Source organism: Portunus trituberculatus, chromosome 37 (genome assembly GCF_017591435.1).
Source record: "Portunus trituberculatus isolate SZX2019 chromosome 37, ASM1759143v1, whole genome shotgun sequence".
Lineage (NCBI taxonomy): Eukaryota > Metazoa > Arthropoda > Malacostraca > Decapoda > Portunidae > Portunus > Portunus trituberculatus.
Window position 1 is genome coordinate 8750743 of NC_059291.1, and position 24684 is coordinate 8775426.

General features: G+C 45.2%; 1 protein-coding gene across 1 annotated transcript in view; it reads left to right on the forward strand.

Annotated features, from left to right (window-relative positions):
* LOC123514063 overlaps positions 1-24684 on the forward strand; it is a 221370-nt gene that overhangs the window by 145558 nt on the left and 51128 nt on the right. The window contains exons 47-56 of the mRNA XM_045271661.1: positions 1009-1329; positions 1751-2095; positions 2395-2515; positions 2880-3064; positions 3653-4471; positions 6242-6565; positions 6891-7199; positions 9140-9466; positions 9637-9948; positions 10052-10354. Of these exons, the coding sequence (XP_045127596.1) occupies positions 1009-1329; positions 1751-2095; positions 2395-2515; positions 2880-3064; positions 3653-4471; positions 6242-6565; positions 6891-7199; positions 9140-9466; positions 9637-9948; positions 10052-10354 (3366 nt within the window). The remainder of the gene's footprint in view (positions 1-1008; positions 1330-1750; positions 2096-2394; positions 2516-2879; positions 3065-3652; positions 4472-6241; positions 6566-6890; positions 7200-9139; positions 9467-9636; positions 9949-10051; positions 10355-24684) is intronic.

Sequence of the window (24684 nt, forward strand, 5' to 3'; positions counted from 1 at the left end):
GGTGGTGAGCGTGAGATCAGGCAGCCGTCCGCGCATAGGTTCAAATCCCACTACATACCGCTTTGAAAGTATGCCATTTGTCGAATGGTTTAAAGTTACCTACATGTCACCATGATACCCAGGTTCTGGGTGGTTACACTAAAGATGCACTTGGGAAGTGATATGGACCCTAATATGGGTGCCAATATATGTAAATAAATTGCCTGCGCCACTAATGGGCGGAGAAGAGGAGGAGCAACAGCAGTCTTAAAATAGTTATTATAGCTGAAATTTGGTAAACAGAGATTCATTATATTGAGGGTTTACCATACATATCAGTTTAGTCCCTTTCATTTTACCATATACTACAGTTTTTTTTTTTTTTTTATTATTATTATTTACTATATGCATGATAACAATTTTTATTGTATTGAAGGGAACTTTAAATGTGCTTAATAAGTGTGAGACATATTTTATAATTTAAACTATAAACATAGGTATTCCTGAGCCTCTAGAAGGTGGTTTCCCATATTCACAGATTTTCACATTTGCAGGAGACTTTTGAATATAACTCTGGCAAAAAGTCAGTACAGCCATATTATCATCCCATAGTGTGGTCTGGTTTGTACACATGACAGGATTTACATCTCATAACCCAGATTATTGAACTTATGATAAACTTGTGCAAATGACTATGACTGAGAGTCCAATATAGCTATTATTTTGATGTAAATATCCAATATAACAAGGTTTACTTTAATCTTTGAGCAAGAAATACTATATGTATTTGCTGGAGAATAAGTTGTAATCACTGGAGAATAAGTTGCATCTGTTTTACAAAAACATTTCTGAGAATGAAGAAAAATATTATTATATATGGGTGCAGGGCAAAGTGTTTCATATGCCACAGCCATGATATGTTTGTATTTTTCCTTATCTTAGCTTATCTACCTATCCATTATGAATTACTGAGTATTTTTACATGTTCTTTTCATTTTCTCTAAATTTTGTCTTTTTTTCCCCGTTAAGCTGTGATACCTGAGGCTGTAGTAGAGCCTTGTGACCGCAACCCTTGTGGGCCAAACACCGTCTGCCGAAATGAGGGTCAGATTGCAGTGTGTGAATGTTATCCAGAAACCTTTGGTGATCCCAATAACCCAACAGGATGTGTTCCTCAATGTATTACCAACTCAGATTGTGACATGAAAGAGGCTTGCATTAACCGTCGTTGCAAAGATCCATGCATTGGTGCCTGTGGCCTTCAAGCTCTCTGTGATGTGTTAAACCACAACCCTGTCTGTCGTTGCCCTACTGGGTTCATTGGTAACCCTACCTCTAGGTGTATTCCAAGTAAGTCTTCAGTTTTCATTAATAATCTAAGGAAGTTTTGCTATTATGATAATGCCTAGACCATATTCTGCTACTCATTCTATGTATACGTACACTAATGTGAAGAAAACGTGAATAGATCTTCATTGATCCAGCTTCTTTAGTCCATTCATTATTAGATATATTGTAATGAAGTCTCCCCTTTCTTGCATTCTTCAAGAGTTAAAAAAAAACAATCTCTTATCTCTTTTCCTTTAGTACCTCTCAAGCTTTGTTTTTATTTTTGTTGCTACTTTCTGCAATCTTTCCAATTTGCTTAGATTCTTAATTTTTGTGACCACACCACCACTCTAATCTTGGTCTAATCAAGTTGTGTGGATCTGTGTTTGCACACATGCATTCACATATATACACAAGTTAACTGGCAACCATGTAATTATAGAGTTGCTGCCTGTGGATCCAACTGCTGAAGTACCAGACAGAGTCGAGCCATGTGCTGCTTCTCCATGTGGTCCATTTGGCGAGTGCTCACCTCTAGAAGATGGCCGAGAAAATTGTGACTGTCCTGTTGGTTATGTTGGCAACCCATTTGTAGAATGCAGACCACAGTGCACAATCAATTCAGACTGTACCCTCAATCTTGCCTGCATCAATCAACGTTGTGTAGACCCATGTCCAGGCAGTTGTGGCATCAATGCTGAATGTCATGTTCTAAGTCACCAGCCAAACTGTGTGTGTCCACCAGGATACTCTGGGAATCCTTACTCAAGCTGCTACCTCTACCCAGGTATTTATCTTGAAAATAGCTGAAAATTACTGATTATTGATTACTACAGTGCACACTGTGAACCTGACTTTACCAGTAATCTGGGGTATCTGCTTCCTTGATCTTCCCATAAACTCCTTGCCATAGTTTTGTTATTTCATCAGCTAGTAATGGCACAAATCATTATATATGGGTGTCTGAAGATTCTTATTCACTCTGGAAATTTTCCATTTCTCACTTGAAAATTCTCCTCATAAAAATGTCTTATCTTTCCATACATTTCTTGTATTTATCATCATTCTCTTTCACTTTCACATCAGAAATAGTAGAGATGCCTAAACCATGTCAGCCAAGCCCATGTGGACCCAATGCTGAGTGCCGTGTGGAAGGATCCAAACCTGTGTGTTCTTGTCTCCCATCTTACTTAGGAGAACCTCCAAGGTCTGTGTTGCTATACACTCATTAAGAAATTTTAAAAAATTTTCCTATTGTATTGAAAAATTTTACAACTATAAAAATATAAGCTCAAAGGAAGACAATGAACAATATAAAATATATCATAGAATGAAATGTCAAAATATTTTATGTATAACAATAGAAAATTATATCAAAAAATGAAATCTCAAAATATTTTATATTTATTTTATATTCAATTCATGAAAGCAGGCTGAAGAGTAATAATAAATATAAAATATATATTCTGAATTGAAAATCCTATACATATGAAATGTAAAACAAATTTCATTCCAACCCCAAGCAATTTGCTAGAACTGCTTTAATGATTTTGATTGATTTATTGTTCCAGATGCCATCCAGAGTGCTTACTGAATAGTAACTGTCCTATGAACAAGGCTTGCATACGGAATAAGTGTGTCGACCCCTGTTCAGATGTGTGTGGTCAAGATGCTCTCTGTGAAGTAATCAACCACAGTCCTATTTGTTACTGCCCCAAGCACTTGACAGGAGATCCATTCATCCACTGTGTTAAACGTGAGTCTAATGCATTAATTTTTTGGAAGGAAGTTTGTGGACATTTTCCAGCCTTTCTTTAGACCTTGTACAGCTAATTGATGATGCAGAATTGATAAGTGTTGGTGTTATGATTACTTTATCCTTTTTTTTTGCTATTGTTTAAAGCAGGGGTTCCCAACCGGTGGGTCCCGACCCCCTGAGGGGTCGCAAAGCCTTGGCAGGGGGATTGCATAGCCTTGCCAGAAGTAGCTTGGGATAATATTAATTCTATTTCATCAATTACATTTTTTATGTTCTAACTTTTTTTTTTTTTCGTTTCGGTGCAAAACAAAAGGTGTGTTACATTAGTTCAATGTCATTAGGTGATATTATAGGTGAGTGAATGTGCTGTGCTGCTGATAGTAAGCCCTAAGCTGGGGATCACATGGGTTTCAAACTTTTAGGTAAGGGGTCGAGTGCCAAAAGGTTGGGAACCAGTGGTTTAAAGCAACAGAAGGGAAAATATTCCTGGCATAGTTAGTGATTGGTTTATTTATGCATGTATAGATCTTATTATTTCAACTTGGCACCAACAATGCTGTGATTGAAAAAGCCTCTTTCCTTTAGCACCAGATCCACCACAACCCACATGTGAAGGAAACCCTTGTGGGCCCAATGCCATCTGTCGGGAAGTGGGCGGCTCACGAAGATGCTCCTGTCTGTCTGGATTCATTGGCAATCCACCATCCTGTCGGCCTGAGTGTGTGGTGCCAAGCGAGTGCCCTCCACTCCTTGCCTGTTTCAAGTACCGCTGTGTTGATCCTTGTCGAGGCTCATGTGGTGTCCAAGCCCAGTGTCAAGTTGTCAACCATAATCCAATCTGCAGTTGTCTCCCAGGCTTTACCGGAGATCCCTTCATTCGCTGCACCCCTGCCCCTGTTGTGATCATCCCAAAACCACCTATTGTGCCACCACCTGTAACTACACCCACTGCCACACCACAGCTTCTTCCACCCATCGCTGAAACAACACTACCTGGTCGGGATCCACCTATTGCCCCACAAACAGAAAAGCCATTTATCCCTCCAAAACCTGTAACAGAGATACCTCAGCCACCTGCACCACCTCATGACCCTTGTATTCCAAACCCTTGTGGTGCAAATACTGTTTGCCGCCAACAAGGATATCAACATGTGTGTGAATGTCTCCCAGGATATTTTAAGAATCCCATCTTTGGTTGTGGCCCTGAGTGTTTGCTTAATAGTGATTGCAAGAGAGGCTTCTCGTGTGTGGGACAAAAATGTGTTGATCCTTGTCCAAGAGCCTGTGCACACAATGCCCAGTGCAGAGTGATCAACCATGATGTCAGATGCTTCTGTCCAGAGGGCTACACTGGAAATCCAACAGAAAAATGTACCCTCATCCCCATTGCAAAATACCCACCAAGTGAGTGCCATGAAAGCCTATGTTCCATAGCACAAAGTGAATTATGTGTTATTTTAGCTAATTTTTCATATACAGTGGTACCTCAACATACAAATTTAATTTGTTCCATGACGATCATTGTATATAAAAAAAAATTGTACATCAAATCAATTTTTTCCATAAAAATTAATGGAAAGAGAATTAATTTGTTCTTGTGATATGAATTTACCCCCAAAAAAAATTAACATGCTTTTAATACCAACATAATATAGATTTAATATAAGATAAATACAATGTTTATTGTATGCATGATATATAACTATATTGCCCAAAATAACAACTTAACCCGCAAAACTCGGGACATATCGATAGACGTTCATCACGCAAGATTGGGGGCACGTCGATAGACGTTAAGGCTTTTTATGGCTATATTTTGAATATTTTCTTCCCGTTTTCTTTGCTTGTGAGCTGACAACACTCATTAGGAGTAAACATATGCTCTACATCACTGTGTCACCAAATGGATGGTGGGAGCGACAGTGATTTCACTGTGTCTGATTCCGCCACCTGTCCCATGCGCCTTACTTCTATACCTCGGGTCTCTCACCATGTTACGGGGAGACAAGTTTTGAATGAGAGTGATATCAGAACAGGAGAGAGAGAGAGAGAGAGAGAGAGAGAGAGAGAGAGAGAGAGAGAGAGAGAGAGAGAGAGAGAGAGAGAGAGAGAGAGAGAGAGAGAGAGAGAGAGAGAGAGAGAGAGAGAGAAGGAGAGAGAGAGAGAGAGAGAGAGAGAGAGAGAGAGAGAGAGAGAGAGAGGATACAAGGGGCCGTTTTCTACTGCTCTAGCCAAAGCCACTGAACCCGATCAGATGCAAGGCCACGTAAACCAATGATACCACCTCATTCAACCTGTGATATTTTGGTAACCATAACATCTAGAGCCTTCTGGTTTTTTGCATTGCAAAGAGAAAGAGTTGCTTGTAGGCAGAACACTATTTCTACTCACTCGTTTATTGAATTTCTAAGTGTAATCAGTACGTGAATACAGGCTATTTTGTGTTTCTCGCCAAACTTTTACTTTTGGGACCCTTGATCTTGAGTTCACAAAACTTAAGAAAAAATACACACTGCCGAGGAGCACAGACACATACATGCACAAAGGATGATCAACAATACACAACGAGGGTTGAATGTTCGGATGGACGCAGGTAGCTGAACGATCACTACGCCACCTACCGATGGCTATTCGTACCTTAAAAATATGTTCGTATTTCAAGGCGTAAATTATATGAAATTTTTCGTTGTATATAAAAAAAATTGTATGTTGGGGCTATCGTATCTTGAGGTATTACTGTACTTTTCTTTTGCCTGTTGCTTCTGAGGTGTACATAAGTATTAAAGCCCATGGTAGAAGTAGAGAAATTTGGAGAATTTAAAGTTTTGATAGTGCTTACAATAGCCTTTATAAACAGGCATTAAGTAATTCAAAATCTTAAATTAAATCCCTGTGCAAATACAGAACCCTCACCTGGTACCTTGTGCTAGGATGGAAGAAGTCTTTCATATGACAGATATGCTTATAACTAATAAGGTACAAAAAAAATATAACTTATTTTACCAATTTTTGTGCCTTCATCATTAAGTCCATTTTTTCCAATAATGCCACAAATTTTATGTCTTGTTACAAACATGGCCTTCATTCTAGCAGGCTGATTATTTTCTGTTAGGTTGGCTTCACAACATTATGGGATTTAATTTCCAGCATTAAATGTTGCATTACTCTTTTCAGCCTCCACTATGTCACCAATCCCTGCACAACCCTGTGATCCCAATCCATGTGGCATAAATGCCGAGTGTACAGCTGTTGGCCACCAAGCTGACTGCAACTGTCTCCCAGACTACTATGGCTATCCCTACGATAGATGCAGCCCAGAATGCACTTATGACAGTGACTGTTCTTATCATCAGGCCTGCTCAAAATTGAAGTGCATTAATCCTTGTCCAGGCAGCTGTGGTGTGAAGGCCAACTGCAAAGTAGTGAACCATGCTGCCATCTGCTCTTGCGATACTGGCTATACAGGGGATCCTTATCAGGAATGTCGCATCATACAAAGTACGTGACATCAAGTTGGAAATTCTATAAATAAATAAATAGGAAAGATAAGTAAATTATATATATATATATATATATATATATATATATATATATATATATATATATATATATATATATATATATATATATATATATATGAGGCTCTTATAACTATAACGTTCCAAGCACCATAGTACCTGAACATATGTTTAAGATTATGTGTATGAACATATGGATATGAAATGTTCAGTTATTGCAGAAAATATCCACTTTATTATCAAATTAAATATTGTTGGAAATATGACCTACAATTGTTTGACAGCTAATAAAAATTCTTTCTCAGTCCAGCAGGATGTAAACCCATGTAATCCAAGTCCCTGTGGACCCAACTCTAATTGCCGAGTAGTTAAGAAACACCCAGTGTGCGAGTGTCTTCCAGGTTACTACGACAGACCACCTAACTGTCGCCCGCAGTGCATTATCAACTCTGATTGCCCTGAGCTACTGGCATGCATTCATCAAAAGTGCAGTGATCCTTGTGTGGATGCATGTGGTATTAATGCCCTGTGTGAGGTGGACAATCACAATCCTGTGTGCTACTGCCCCAATCACCTTACTGGTGATCCCTTCAGCCGATGCATTCCTTTCCCTAGTAAGTGCAACTTACTTATACATCTGTAATGCTTTATGACCCTCATATGGATGGAGTATCCCATTTTATTTAATTATACAAATAACATCTTCCTAGTGAGCTCATTTCATTATATACATTTATTTCACTTTGAAAAGTATGATCCATATTCACAGGAAATCTCATGATTATTCGACAAATAACCATTAAAACCACCTTGAACACTGAGCTTTTATATGCTATATTCTTCCTCAGGATATTTAATTTACTCCTTGGTATATCTACTGGCAAGTCCAACTTTTATTTGTGTTTGACATGCCTCATCCAGTGACTAATTTCTTTTTCTCTCCACATATCCCAGCAAACAATGTACGAATTCAAATTACCTGAGTGAGACTCATTCCTGGATATTCTTGTTCAGTTCATCTTTGTCACCATGTCATGATAATCCCTATTCCCTATTTTGATGTGAACACAAGGCCATATATATGTAAAACATGAGACATCTGTAATGTGTCTTGTATCCTGTAATGATTCAGCAACTGTACATTAAGTAGCAGCCACACTGTATGCAAAATTCAAATTGCCAATTACCTGGGCATACTGTTCCTTTACTGACACAAATACTAGTTTTAGTATTATCAATCATAACCCCTCTGTCATTTATATGAGAGAGGCATTTCATTCCTTTCGGGATTAAATTAATTCTCTATGTACTCTATTTCCAATTCAGATGACCAAGATCCGTCTCATTTCCTTCCCCTTCTTTCATCTTTACTTATTATTATTCTTCATACATATAAGAAACAGATAAGGTATATTTATTGAGTAAGAGATATTAGCTCAGTGGTTTAAAAAAAAAAACGTGTATCTAGTCTGTGCATGTAATGGAGTATATAGGTAAACAATTAAAGCTATCTAGTACATTACTGAAATGGTGCCAACTCCTGCTTATCTGCTAAGACTCAGTTTGTATAATTCCTAAATGTACATACTACAATATTTGTGGGCAGGATATTTCCTCATCCCTTGAGTTTTTTTTAGGCGAGATATTCCTAAGTATTTGATGCAATTTAATCCTTGATTATTCAAGGTACTTCAATGAGCCATGCTCTGCATCTATACCAGCTTTGTTAACTTGTGTTGTACCTCTGGTCTTGCAGATAATAATGGCTACAAATACCATTTCTAGATATTTATACTCATTAACCTGTTCAGTACTAGGATATTTTTACCATGAGTTTTTGAGTATGATTTGACCATTTTATTTACATTACAAAGGGTCTATGGAGGTCAGAAGATTGATGGCCAGAAGCCAGAGTCTTTACTATTTTAATTCCCACATACTTTTCTGAAGCTGTTTAGAATCACCAAATAGTAAGCAGAATGAATATGAAAATGCATTGTGGTACCAAAGGGGTTAATGCCTAGTGTTAGATCCTTAAATGCATGTTTGCCTGTCCCTGTACTTCCTCCATATAGCCATGCTTGTTTTCATTTTTTCAAATGTTATTCAAATATTCATACAAACTTCTTTAATCAATCAAAGATTAAAAATCTTGCCAGTATTTCTTCAACACAAATATGCATATCATGTTCAACAATAATTTGTCAAAAAAGAGGGTCCTTGTCAAGTGTGTTAGCTGCATTTTACTTTACTTTGAATACTCCATTTGTCAAGCAAGATAGGTCAGCAAATCATTACTACCTCAGCATTGGCATGTAACTGTACTGACCATTTCCCAAGAGTATGTGATACCAACTTATAAAATTAACTACCATGTAACACATCATTCGCTTGTGCATACTTGTGTTCTCAAATACACTAAAGAACCCTATGTATTCTTGAGGAGTGTCTCAAGTAGTAAGGTAAACTTTTCTCATGTGTCTAGAGTATACTGAAGAAGACCATTTAAATTTTTCTTAGTGTATATTTATCAACATTTATTATTTAATTGCAGCTGTCACAACAGAAACAACAAAACCAAGTAAAGATGACCCCTGTTATGAAGGATTTTGTGGTGTGAATGCTGAATGTCACATAGAAGGATCTCATGGTATTTGTACCTGCATTGAGGGTTACTTTGGTAATTCTTACAAAAAATGTGGACCTGAGTGTGTCATCAATTCAGAGTGTCCACAATACCTTGCATGCATTAAACAAAAGTGTGTGGATCCATGTCTTGGCACATGTGGAATAAATGCTTATTGTGAGGTGCTTAACCACAATCCTATATGTAGATGCCCCCGCACCATGACTGGGGATCCCTTTGATCTCTGTGAAGCAAGTAAGTTTATTTCCTTATTTGTTGCCTTTCACAAAGTAACAAACTCTGGCAAATGTTTTATAAATGTCAGCCTCAGGCATATCTTGATTTTAATATATAATAAGTAACTTATAATGCATGTTTTTGTGATGTACAACCATCCAACTAGTAACAATTATCACTTTACACAGTTATTGAGCCATCCAACCCATGCAACCCAACACCGTGTGGTGCCTACACCAACTGTCGTGTGGTAGCACTCAGGGCTGTGTGTTCCTGTCTCCCAGACTACTTTGGAAATCCTGACATTGGCTGTAAACCTGAATGCACCATTAATTCTGACTGCTTCCCAAGAAAGGCATGCATGAACAACAAATGCAAGGATCCATGCATTAAGCAATGTGGGCATAGAGCTGTGTGTGATGTGGTGAGCCACACACCACGCTGTAGTTGTCCAGATGGTTTCACTGGTGACCCTCTTACAGCTTGTCACCCTAGTCCAGGTAAATAACCCAACTTCTCATGATCCATACATAATTTGTCTGCCCTGATGCAGTTCAATACATATAAGGAAAAATGTTCATAAAATCTGATGTTTTATTTCAGAAAAACCACGTGATCCTTGTAATCCTAACCCTTGTGGTGTCAATGCAAACTGTAGAGCAATCAACACTCGAGCAGAATGCACATGCCCTCCTGGCTACTTTGGCAGTCCACATGTAGAATGCAAGCCTGAGTGCATCATCAACACAGACTGTCCAAGATATCTAGCATGTGTGCATCAGAAATGTATGGACATATGCTCAGATGCATGCGGAGTCAATGCCAAGTGTCGTGTCATCCACCATAAGGCTAAGTGCACCTGCTCCCCAGGCTACATAGGAGACCCACAGGTGGAATGTCGACTTGGTAAGTACTTCCAGTGATGTGTTTAAAGAAAAGCATGGCTGTGTTAAGCATGTCCATAATTATGTTTGCATGAAGTTTAATGTGTATATGTGTGCTTATGTCAAATGTTTGTGTTGAGAGAGAGAGAGAGAGAGAGAGAGAGAGAGAGAGAGAGAGAGAGAGAGAGAGAGAGAGAGAGAGAGAGAGAGAGAGAGAGAGAGAGAGAGAGAGAGAGAGAGAGAGAGAGGGGCAAAGCATGATTGTGTCTTGCAGCCTCATGAAGCATGTTTATAATGCATGGCATATCCTACCTCAGCTCTTTCTTTGTTTACTGTTACAATATGTTTTAAGATCCTGTGCAAGTGAATGTCATCCTTAGCATGTATCATAATGTACAAATTATAAAGAATATCCTGTGCATGTCTTAATTGCATGATTCATAACTCTTTTCAGCATCATCGCCGACTCTTCAGTGTTCCCTGAAAGCATGCGGCTTTAACACTGAATGTCGTATTACTAACAATGTTCCTATTTGTTACTGCCTCCCTGGGTACACGGGCAATCCCAACAGAGGGTGCTCACCCACCACTGTTCCCCGACCTCCGCTTGTAGAAACCTTTCCTACCCCAACCTCAGATCCTATTCCTCATCCCACTACTCAATCCTCTCCCCCTGTCTTGTCTTTGGATTGTAAGGCCAACTCACATTGTTCCCCTATTCACACTTGCATCAACCTGCGATGTGTGGACCCTTGTGCCGCCACCCATCCTTGCGCCATTGGGGCCGAGTGCACAGTCATCTCCCATCGGCCTATCTGCAAGTGTCCATCTGGCTTCCAGGGCAATCCACAGTTTGCCTGCATCCCTCTATCCACCACGGTCAAACCAGACTGTGTGTCAGATGCAGAGTGCCCTTGGGACAAAGCTTGTGCAGAACAACGGTGCATCAGTCCTTGCCGCGTGGCTAACCCTTGCTCTCCCATGGCTGAGTGCAGAGTCATATATCATTTTCCACGATGCACTTGTATTCATGGCTATGTGGGCAATGGTTATTATTGTCGACGAAAGAGTACCACCACATCAACTCCTCCTATAGCTCTCCTTCCAACACAAATCACCATCAGACCTGAGACAGTAAAGTTGCCCCCTGCCCATCCAGTTGACCATGAGTGTACTCTAGACTCACACTGTGACGATGACAAGTTGTGTCACAAAAATGTATGTAAATCAGTGTGTAGTGTAACTAACCCTTGCCCTGATACTGGTGTCGATTGTTATGGTACCAACCATCGGCCCCTGTGCAGGTGTCTGCCAGGGCTCTTTGGTAATCCATATATAAAGTGTAAATCTCCAGAGCCAACCACACCCATGCCAGAGTGTATTTATGATCGAGACTGTCCTCTAAATAAGGCCTGTTCTCAGCGTGAATGCATTAATCCTTGCATAACTTCAAACCCATGTTCACCTTTTGCTGAGTGTAAGACAGTGAATCATTTCCCAGTGTGTTATTGCATTAGAGGATTTACTGGGTCAGGATATGATTGCAAACAGCTCCCACCTATTGTTGAAAGGCCACCAGTCTCCACTGATTCTTATCCTTCACCAATAGCTCTAACAACCACAACCCATCTCCCAATAGCCGAGTACCCACCTACTGAACGTGAAAGACCATTCACTCCCAAACCTCCACCACCCTTCCTTCCTTCACCACCACCCATTACACATGGATGTGAGAGAAATGATGACTGTCCTTTCAGCACATCCTGCATTAATAGGCTATGTGTAGATGTATGTCGTCAGGGTTACTGCGGAACTAATGCTGACTGCTGGATTCAATACGATAGACCAGAATGCACATGTCCACCTGGAACCACTGGAGACCCTTTTAGGAACTGTTTTGCTTTACTTACACAAGAACCTCCTACAACACTTGGTCCACTTGCAATAACTCAACGGCCTATTAAACATGAACACATTAGCCCTATAGAAGGTGTTTCCCACACTTTGCCTCCCCCATTAGCTGCAAATACTACACCAAAATCTCAGGAACCATTGACACCAAGGCCACCTGTCATCCATCACACCGTCTCTCCACTACACGTTGGATGTGAAAGCAATGATGACTGTCCATATGATAACACGTGTATCAACCAGCTGTGTGGTGATATATGTAGCCCTTCCCTCTGTGGAGAGGATGCAGTGTGTCATACAATATTCAATCATCCGTCTTGCCAGTGTCCACCAGGTACAACAGGAAATCCAACTGTGAAATGTGTTGCACATTTAACTGACATGCCTGAAATGCAGGTTCCACCACTTACTTCCAAGCCAGCTGTAGTGCAAGAAGATCCTGTGCGTCCAGTCACTCGCCCATCCATGATCATCCAACCAATACCTGCTACCTCAACAGAAAGACCACCTTTTCATCCACTACCAAAACCTCAGATTGCCATCATCCCACCTATTGTTGTTGCATGTGAAGCAAATGATGATTGTCCAATGGACAACACATGCTACAATGAACTTTGTTATGATGTATGTGCATTAGGAATATGTGGGGAGAATGCTGACTGTAGAGTAACACAGCATCGTCCAGTTTGTACTTGCCCGTATGGTACAACAGGGATACCAACTGAAAGATGTATTGCATTATTAGTCGATACAACTACCATAGTACCAATCATAGAAATGTTACCAACCGAGGAAAAAGAAATCTTCCCAATAAGTGAAGACATTATCTCGATACTACCACCATTAGTCGAACATCCAACACCACGACCAACAGAGCCTCCAATTACTCAGCCACAGCTGTCTCCCATACCTGGACCAGTGCCTATTGGCTGTGAGGCCTCAGATGAGTGTCCTTTGGATAATTCCTGTGTGAACAAACTTTGTCTGGATGTCTGTTATCCTGGACTATGTGGTGAGAATGCTGGCTGCCAGACCGTTGGTCACCGTCCAGTCTGCTCATGTCCACCGGGAACTACTGGCAATCCAACCTTGAAGTGTTCTGCACTGGCAGTGGACATACCATCAACACCTCATCCTCCAGTTGCATTAACCACACCCTCAGTAAAAGACCCACCCCTTAGTCCCATCAGCGGCTCCACAACACCATTACCTTCTCCACTGGCAGAGGCTACAACACCTACCCCTGCACCACCCACATCGCCTCGTCCACCTCCACCCACAATAATTCCAGTTTTGCCAGTGGCTTGTGAAAATAATGATGACTGTGATGCAGGAAACTCCTGTATCAATTTGTTGTGTTATGATGCCTGTGGTCTAAACATCTGTGGGGAAGATGCTGATTGCCAAACACTCAATCACAGACCTGTATGTGTGTGTCCCCCTGGAACAAGGGGAAACCCTCAGGTCAAGTGTCAGGCCACCTCTACAGAAAAAATCACAACCCTTCCTCCAATTACTGATGCACCATTGCCTCACCCAGATGACCCAGTAAGACCTGTGGTTGGTCCATCTTCAGAGCTTCCTCCTGCTATCGCCGAGCTCCCCACCAATCGGCCCACAGAGCCAACATCTAAACCTCTCCCTGAGATACCACTACCTCCACCACTCCCAGTTGGTTGTGAGAGTGTGGACGAATGCCCACACGATAATTCTTGCGTTAACAAGCTGTGCATGAACATCTGCTATCCTGGCCTTTGTGGAGAAAATGCAGATTGTGTAACAATTGACCACCGGCCATCTTGCATATGTCCACCTGGAACAACAGGCAACCCCACAAGGCACTGCAGTGCTCTGTTGACAGAAAGACCTACTACAGTCAGGCCTCTTCTGGAGGAAGTGGAGCCACACCAAGATGAAGAAATAGTTCCAATACAAGGATCAACATTCAGACCACCAGCTCCAGAGGCACAGCAGCCAATCCCCAGGCCAACTGAACCTCCGTTACCTTTACCCAAGCCTGTGCCAATAGCTCCTCCAATAATGATTGCTTGTAAAAATAATGACGACTGTGCCACAGATAATTCCTGCATCAATAAGCTCTGCTATGATGTGTGCATCCTTGGCATCTGTGGACTAGAGGCCACGTGTACAATACAGGACCATCGACCCGTGTGTGAATGCCCGCCGGGAACCATCGGAGATCCAACCCAACAGTGTTCTGCACTCGTGACTGAGAAACCCACCACTCATAAGCCACCCATAGCAGGCGACGTATCTACTCCACCCGGACATCCAGTGCATCCTGTGGCAGATCCAACTACCCCCGCACCTCCCCCATTAGCAGAACACCCGTCACCTCGACCAACAGAGCCTTCAGTAACCCAACCACAAATACCTCCTACACCCGGCCCAGTGCCTATTGGCTGTGAGGCCTCAGATGAGTGTCCTTTGGATAATTCCTGTGTGAACAGACTTTGTCTGGATGTCTGTTATCCTGGACTATGTGGTGAGAATGCTGGCTGCCAGACCGTTGGTCACCGCCCAATCTGCTCATGTCCACCTGGAACTACTGGCAATCCAACTGTGAAGTGTTCTGCACTGGCAGTGGACATACCATCAACACCTCATCCTCCAGTTGCATTAAGCACACCCTCAGTAAAAGACCCACCCGTTAGTCCCATCAGTGGCTCCACAACACCATTACCTTCTCCGCTGGCAGAGGCTACAACACATACCCCTGCACCACCCACGTCAACTCGTCCACCTCCACCCGCAATAATTCCAGTTTTGCCAGTGGCTTGTGAAAATAACGATGATTGTGATGCAGGAAACTCGTGTATCAATTTGTTGTGTTATGATGCCTGTGGTCTAAACATCTGTGGGGAAGATGCTGATTGCCAAACACTCAATCACAGACCTGTATGTGTGTGTCCCCCTGGAACAAGGGGAGACCCTCAGGTCAAGTGTCAGGCCACCTCTACAGAAAAAATCACAACCCTTCCTCCAATTACTGATGCACCCCTGCCTCACCCAGATGACCCAGTAAGACCTGTGGTTGGTCCATCTTCAGAGCTGCCTCCTGCTATCACCGAGCTCCCCACCAGTCGGCCCATAGAGCCAACACCTAAACCTCTCCCTGAGATACCTCTACCTCCACCACTCCCAGTTGGTTGTGAGAGTGTGGACGAATGCCCACACGATAATTCTTGCGTTAACAAGCTGTGCATGAACATTTGCTATCCTGGCCTTTGTGGAGAAAATGCAGATTGTGTAACAATTGACCACCGGCCATCTTGCATATGTCCACCTGGAACAACAGGCAACCCCACAAAGCACTGCAATGCTCTGTTGACAGAAAGACCTACAACAGTCAGGCCTCTTCTGGAGGATGTGGAGCCACACCAAGATGAAGAAATAATTCCAATACAAGGATCAACATTCAGACCACCAGCTCCAGAGGCACAGCAGCCAATCCCCAGGCCAACTGAACCTCCGTTACCTTTACCCAAGCCTGTGCCAATAGCTCCTCCAATAATGATTGCTTGTAAAAATAATGACGACTGTGCCACAGATAATTCCTGCATCAATAAGCTCTGCTATGATGTGTGCATCCTTGGCATCTGTGGGCTAGAGGCCATGTGTACAATACAGGACCATCGACCCGTGTGTGAATGCCCGCCGGGAACCATCGGAGATCCCACCCAACAGTGTTCTGCACTCATGACTGAGAAACCCACCACTCATAAGCCACCCATAGCAGGCGACGTATCTACTCCACCCGGACATCCAGTGCATCCTGTGGCAGATCCAACTACCCTTGCACCTCCCCCACTAGCAGAACACCCATCACCGCGACCAACAGAGCCTCCAGTAACCCAGCCACAGGTACCTCCCACACCCGGCCCAGTCCCTATTGGCTGTGAGGCCTCCGATGAGTGTCCTTTGGATAATTCCTGTGTGAACAAACTTTGTCTGGATGTCTGTTATCCTGGACTATGTGGTGAGAATGCTGGCTGCCAGACCGTTGGTCACCGCCCAGTCTGCTCATGTCCACCGGGAACTACTGGCAATCCAACTGTGAAGTGTTCTGCACTGGCAGTGGACATACCATCAACACCTCATCCTCCAGTTGCATTAAGCACACCCTCAGTAAAAGACCCACCTGTTAGTCCCATCAGCGGCTCCACGACACCATTACCTTCTCCGCTGGCAGAGACTACAACACATACCCCTGCACCACCCACATCGCCTCGTCCACCTCCACCCGCAATAGTTTCAGTTTTGCCAGTGGCTTGTGAAAATAATGATGACTGTGATGCAGGAAACTCGTGTATCAATTTGTTGTGTTATGATGCCTGTGGTCTAAACATCTGTGGGGAAGATGCTGATTGCCAAACACTCAATCACAGACCTGTATGTGTGTGTCCCCCTGGAACAAGGGGAGACCCTCAGGTCAAGTGTCAGGCCACCTCCACAGAAAAAATCACAACCCTTCCTCCAATTACTGATGCACCCCTGCCTCACCCAGATGACCCAGTAAGACCTGTGGTTGGTCCATCTTCAGAGCTGCCTCCTGCTATCACCGAGCTCCCCACCAGTCGGCCCACAGAGCCAACACCTAAACCTCTCCCTGAGATACCACTACCTCCACCACTCCCAGTTGGTTGTGAGAGTGTGGACGAATGCCCACACGATAATTCTTGCGTTAACAAGCTGTGCATGAACATCTGCTATCCTGGCCTTTGTGGAGAAAATGCAGATTGTGTAACAATTGACCACCGGCCATCTTGCATATGTCCACCTGGAACAACAGGCAACCCCACAAAGCACTGCAGTGCTCTGTTGACAGAAAGACCTACTACAGTCAGGCCTCTTCTGGAGGAAGTGGAGCCACACCAAGATGAAGAAATAGTTCCAATACAAGGATCAACATTCAGACCACCAGCTCCAGAGGCACAGCAGCCAATCTCCAGGCCAACTGAACCTCCGTTACCTTTACCCAAGCCTGTGCCAATAGCTCCTCCAATAATGATTGCTTGTAAAAATAATGACGACTGTGCCACAGATAATTCCTGCATCAATAAGCTCTGCTATGATGTGTGCATCCTTGGCATCTGTGGACTAGAGGCCACGTGTACAATACAGGACCATCGACCCGTGTGTGAATGCCCGCCGGGAACCATCGGAGATCCAACCCAACAGTGTTCTGCACTCGTGACTGAGAAACCCACCACTCACAAGCCACCCATAGCAGGCGACGTCTCTACTCCACCCGGACATCCAGTGCATCCTGTGGCAGATCCAACTACCCCCGCACCTCCCCCATTAGCAGAACACCCATCACCGCGACCAACAGAGCCTCCAGTTACCCAGCCGCAGGTACCTCCCACACCCGGCCCAGTGCCTATTGGCTGTGAGGCCTCAGATGAGTGTCCTTTGGATAATTCCTGTGTAAACAAACTTTGTCTTGATGTCTGTTATCCTGGACTATGTGGTGAGAATGCTGGCTGCCAGACCATTGGTCACCGCCCAGTCTGCTCATGTCCACCGGGAACTACTGGCAATCCAACCGTGAAGTGTTCTGCACTGGCAGTGGACATACCATCAACACCTCATCCTCCAGTTGCATTAACCACACCCTCAGTAAAAGACCCACCTGTTAGTCCCATCAGCGGCTCCACGTCACCATTACCTTCTCCGCTGGCAGAGGCTACAACACCTACCCCTGCACCACCCACGTCGCCTCGTCCACCTCCACCCGCAATAGTTCCAGTTTTGCCAGTGGCTTGTGAAAATAACGATGACTGTGATGCAGGAAACTCATGTATCAATTTGTTGTGCTATGATGCTTGCGGGCTAAACATCTGTGGGGAAGATGCAGATTGCCAAACACTCAATCACAGACCTGTATGTGTATGTCCCCCTGGAACAAGGGGAAACCCTCAGGTCAAGTGTCAGGCCACCTCTACAGAAAAAATCACAACCCTTCCTCCAATTACTGATGCACCACTGCCTCACCCCGATGACCCAGTAAGACCTGTGGTTGGTCCATCTTCAGAGCTGCCTCCTGCTATCACTGAGCTCCCAACCAGTCGTCCCATACAGCCAACACCTAAACCTCTCCCTGAGATACCTCTACCTCCGCCACTTCCAGTTGGTTGTGAGAGTGTGGACGAATGCCCACACGATAATTCTTGCGTTAACAAGCTGTGCATGAACATCTGCTATCCTGGCCTTTGTGGAGAAAATGCAGATTGTGTAACAATTGACCACCGGCCATCTTGCATATGTCCACCTGGAACAACAGGCAACCCCACAAAGCACTGCAGTGCTCTGTTGACAGAAAGACCTACTACAGTCAGGCCTCTTCTGGAGGAAGTGGAGCCACACCAAGATGAAGAAATAGTTCCAATACAAGGATCAACGTTCAGACCACCAGCTCCAGAGGCACAGCAGCCAATCCCCAGGCCAACCGAACCTCCGTTACCTTTACCCAAGCCTATGCCAATAGCTCCTCCAATAATGATTGCTTGTAAAAATAATGACGACTGTGCCACAGATAATTCCTGCATCAATAAGCTCTGCTATGATGTGTGCATCCTTGGCATCTGTGGACTAGAGGCCACATGTACAATACAGGACCATCGACCCGTGTGTGAATGCCCGCCAGGAACTATCGGAGATCCCACCCAACAGTGTTCTGCACTCGTGACTGACAAACCCACCACTAATAAGGCACCCGTAGCAGGCAACGTATCTACTCCACCCGGACATCCAGTGCATCCTGTGGCAGATCCAACTACCCCTGCACCTCCCCCATTAGCAGAACACCCATCACCGCGACCAACAGAGCCTCCAGTAACCCAGCCACAGGTACTTCCCACACCCGGCCCAGTCCCTATTGGCTGTGAGGCCTCCGATGAGTGTCCTTTGGATAATTCCTGTGTGAACAAACTTTGTCTGGATGTCTGTTATCCTGGACTATGTGGTGAGAATGCTGGCTGCCAAACCATTGGTCACCGCCCAGTCTGCTCATGTCCACCGGGAACTACTGGCAATCCAACCGTGAAGTGTTCTGCACTGGCAGTGGACATACCATCAACACCTCATCCTCCAGTTGCATTAAGCACACCCTCAGTAAAAGACCCACCTGTTAGTCCCATCAGCGGTTCCACGACACCATTACCCTCTCCGCTGGCAGAGGCTACAACACCTACCCGTGCGCCACCCACATCGCCTCGTCCACCTCCACCCGCGATAGTTCCAGTTTTGCCAGTGGCTTGTGAAAATAATGATGATTGTGATGCAGGAAACTCGTGTATCAATTTGTTATGTTATGATGCCTGTGGTCTAAACATCTGTGGGGAAGATGCTGATTGCCAAACACTCAATCACAGACCTATATGTGTGTGTCCCCCTGGAACAAGAGGAAACCCTCAGGTCAAGTGTCAGGCCACCTCTACAGAAAAAATCACAACCCTTCCTCCAAGTACTGATGCACCCCTGCCTCACCCCGATGACCCAGTAAGACCTGTGGTTGGTCCATCTTCAGAGCTTCCTCCTGCTATCACCGAGCTCCCAACCAGTCGCCCCACAGAGCCAACATCTAAACCTCTCCCTGAGATACCACTACCTCCACCACTCCCAGTTGGTTGTGAGAGTGTGGACGAATGCCCACACGATAATTCTTGCGTTAACAAGCTGTGCATGAACATATGCTATCCTGGCCTTTGTGGAGAATATGCAGATTGTGTAACAATTGACCACCGGCCATCTTGCATATGTCCACCTGGAACAACAGGCAACCCCACAAAGCACTGCAGTGCTCTGTTGACAGAAAGACCTACTACAGTCAGGCCTCTTCTGGAGGATGTGGAGCCACACCAAGATGAAGAAATAATTCCAATACAAGGATCAACATTCAGACCACCAGCTCCAGAGGCACAGCAGCCAATCCCCAGGCCAACTGAACCTCCGTTACCTTTACCCAAGCCTGTGCCAATAGCTCCTCCGATAATGATTGCTTGTAAAAATAATGACGACTGTGCCACAGATAATTCCTGCATCAATAAGCTCTGCTATGATGTGTGCATCCTTGGCATCTGTGGACTAGAGGCCACGTGTACAATACAGGACCATCGACCCGTGTGTGAATGCCCGCCGGGAACCATCGGAGATCCCACCCAACAGTGTTCTGCACTCGTGACTGACAAACCCACCACTCATATGGCACCCGTAGCAGGCGACGTATCTACTCCACCCGGACATCCAGTGCATCCTGTGGCAGATCCAACTACCCCCGCACCTCCCCCATTAGCAGAACACACATCACAGAGACCAACAGAGCTTCCAGTAATCCAGCCCCAGGTACCTCCCACACCCGGCCCAATGCCTATTGGCTGTGAGGCCTCTGATGAGTGTCCTTTGGATAATTCCTGTGTGAACAAACTTTGTCTGGATGTCTGTTATCCTGGATTATGTGGTGAGAATGCTGGCTGCCAGACCGTTGGTCACCGCCCAGTCTGCTCATGTCCACCTGGAACTACTGGCAATCCAACCGTGAAATGTTCTGCACTGGCAGTGGACATACCATCAACACCTCATCCTCCAGTTGCATTAACTACACCCTCAGTAAAAGACCCACCCGTTAGTCCCATCAGCGGCTCCACGACACCATTACCTTCTCCGCTGGCAGAGACTACAACACATACCCCTGCACCACCCACGTCAACTCGTCCACCTCCACCCGCAATAATTCCAGTTTTGCCAGTGGCTTGTGAAAATAATGATGACTGTGATGCAGGAAACTCCTGTATCAATTTGTTGTGTTATGATGCCTGTGGTCTAAACATCTGTGGGGAAGATGCTGATTGCCAAACACTCAATCACAGACCTATATGTGTGTGTCCCCCTGGAACAAAGGGAGACCCTCAGGTCAAGTGTCAGGCCACCTCTACAGAAAAAATCACAACCCTTCCTCCAATTACTGATGCACCCCTGCCTCACCCCGATGACCCAGTAAGACCTGTGGTTGGTCCATCTTCAGAGCTTCCTCCTGCTATCACCGAGCTCCCAACCAGTCGGCCCACAGAGCCAACATCTAAACCTCTCCCTGAGATACCACTACCTCCACCACTCCCAGTTGGTTGTGAGAGTGTGGACGAATGCCCACACGATAATTCTTGCGTTAACAAGCTGTGCATGAACATCTGCTATCCTGGCCTTTGTGGAGAAAATGCAGATTGTGTAACAATTGACCACCGGCCATCTTGCATATGTCCGCCTGGAACAACAGGTAACCCCACAAAGCACTGCAGTGCTCTGTTGACAGAAAGACCTACTACAGTCAGGCCTCTTCTGGAAGAAGTGGAGCCACACCAAGATGAAGAAATAGTTCCAATACAAGGATCAACATTCAGACCACCAGCTCCAGAGGCACAGCAGCCAATCCCCAGGCCAACTGAACCTCCATTACCTTTACCCAAGCCTGTGCCAATAGCTCCTCCAATAATGATTGCTTGTAAAAATAATGACGACTGTGCCACAGATAATTCCTGCATCAATAAGCTCTGCTACGATGTGTGCATCCTTGGCATCTGTGGGCTAGAGGCCACGTGTACAATACAGGACCATCGACCCGTGTGTGAATGCCCGCCGGGAACCATCGGAGATCCCACCCAACAGTGTTCTGCACTCGTGACTGACAAACCCACCACTCATAAGGCACCCATAGCAGGCGACGTATCTACTCCACCCGGACATCCAGTGCATCCTGTGGCAGATCCAACTACTCCCGCACCTCCCCCATTAGCAGAACACCCGTCACCTCGACCAACAGAGCCTTCAGTAACCCAACCACAAATACCTCCCACACCTGGCCCAGTGCCTATTGGCTGTGAGGCCTCAGATGAGTGTCCTTTGGATAATTCCTGTGTGAACAAACTTTGTCTGGATGTCTGTTATCCTGGACTATGTGGTGAGAATGCTGGCTGCCAGACCGTTGGTCACCGCCCAGTCTGCTCATGTCCACCTGGAACTACTGGCAATCCAACTGTGAAGTGTTCTGCACTGGCAGTGGACATACCATCAACACCTCATCCTCCAGTTGCATTAAGCACACCCTCAGTAAAAGACCCACCCATTAGTCCCATCAGCGGCTCCACGACACCATTACCTTCTCCGCTGGCAGAGGCTACAACACATACCCCTGCACCACCCACGTCGCCTCGTCCACCTCCACCTGCAATAGTTCCAGTTTTGCCAGTGGCTTGTGAAAATAATGATGACTGTGATGCAGGAAACTCCTGTATCAATTTGTTGTGTTATGATGCCTGTGGTCTAAACATCTGTGGGGAAGATGCTGATTGCCAAACACTCAATCACAGACCTATATGTGTGTGTCCCCCTGGAACAAAGGGAGACCCTCAGGTCAAGTGTCAGGCCACCTCTACAGAAAAAATCACAACCCTTCCTCCAATTACTGATGCACCCCTGTCTCACCCCGATGACCCAGTAAGACCTGTGGTTGGTCCATCTTCAGAGCTTCCTCCTGCTATCACCGAGCTCCCAACCAGTCGGCCCACAGAGCCAACACCTAAACCTCTTCCTGAGATACCACTACCTCCACCACTCCCAGTTGGTTGTGAGAGTGTGGACGAATGCCCACACGATAATTCTTGCGTTAACAAGCTGTGCATGAACATTTGCTATCCTGGCCTTTGTGGAGATAATGCAGATTGTGTAACAATTGACCACCGGCCATCTTGCATATGTCCACCTGGAACAACAGGCAACCCCACAAAGCACTGCAGTGCTCTGTTGACAGAAAGACCTACTACAGTCAGGCCTCTTCTGGAGGAAGTGGAGCCACACCAAGATGAAGAAATAGTTCCAATACAAGGATCAACATTCAGACCACCAGCTCCAGAGGCACAGCAGCCAATCCCCAGGCCAACTGAACCTCCGTTACCTTTACCCAAGCCTGTGCCAATAGCTCCTCCAATAATGATTGCTTGTAAAAATAATGACGACTGTGCCACAGATAATTCCTGCATCAATAAGCTCTGCTATGATGTGTGCATCCTTGGCATCTGTGGACTAGAGGCCACGTGTACAATACAGGACCATCGACCCGTGTGTGAATGCCCGCCGGGAACCATCGGAGATCCCACCCAACAGTGTTCTGCACTCGTGACTGACAAACCCACCACTCATAAGGCACCCATAGCAGGCGACGTATCTACTCCACCCGGACATCCAGTGCATCCTGTGGCAGATCCAACTACCCCTGCACCTCCCCCATTAGCAGAACACCCATCACCTCGACCAACAGAGCCTCCAGTAATCCAACCACAGGTACCTCCCACACCGGCCCAGTGCCTATTGGCTGTGAGGCCTCAGATGAGTGTCCTTTGGATAATTCCTGTGTGAACAAACTTTGTCTGGATGTCTGTTATCCTGGACTATGTGGTGAGAATGCTGGCTGCCAGACCGTTGGTCACCGCCCAGTCTGCTCATGTCCACCTGGAACTACTGGCAATCCAACTGTGAAGTGTTCTGCACTGGCAGTGGACACACCATCAACACCTCATCCTCCAGTTGCATTAAGCACACCCTCAGTAAAGACCCACCCATTAGTCCCATCAGCGGCTCCACGACACCATTACCTTCTCCGCTGGCAGAGGCTACAACACATACCCTTGCACCATCCACGTCGCCTCGTCCACCTCCACCTGCAATAGTTCCAGTTTTGCCAGTGGCTTGTGAAAATAATGATGACTGTGATGCAGGAAACTCCTGTATCAATTTGTTGTGTTATGATGCCTGTGGTCTAAACATCTGTGGGGAAGATGCTGATTGCCAAACACTCAATCACAGACCTATATGTGTGTGTCCCCCTGGAACAAAGGGAGACCCTCAGGTCAAGTGTCAGGCCACCTCTACAGAAAAAATCACAACCCTTCCTCCAATTACTGATGCACCCATGCCTCACCCAGATGACCCAGTAAGACCTGTGGTTGGTCCATCTTCAGAGCTGCCTCCTGCTATCACCGAGCTCCCCACCAGTCGGCCCACAGAGCCAACACCTAAACCTCTTCCTGAGATACCACTACCTCCACCACTCCCAGTTGGTTGTGAGAGTGTGGACGAATGCCCACACGATAATTCTTGCGTTAACAAGCTGTGCATGAACATTTGCTATCCTGGCCTTTGTGGAGAAAATGCAGATTGTGTAACAATTGACCACCGGCCATCTTGCATATGTCCACCTGGAACAACAGGCAACCCCACAAAGCACTGCAGTGCTCTGTTGACAGAAAGACCTACTACAGTCAGGCCTCTTCTGGAGGAAGTGGAGCCACACCAAGATGAAGAAATAGTTCCAGTACAAGGATCAACATTCAGACCACCAGCTCCAGAGGCACAGCAGCCAATCCCCAG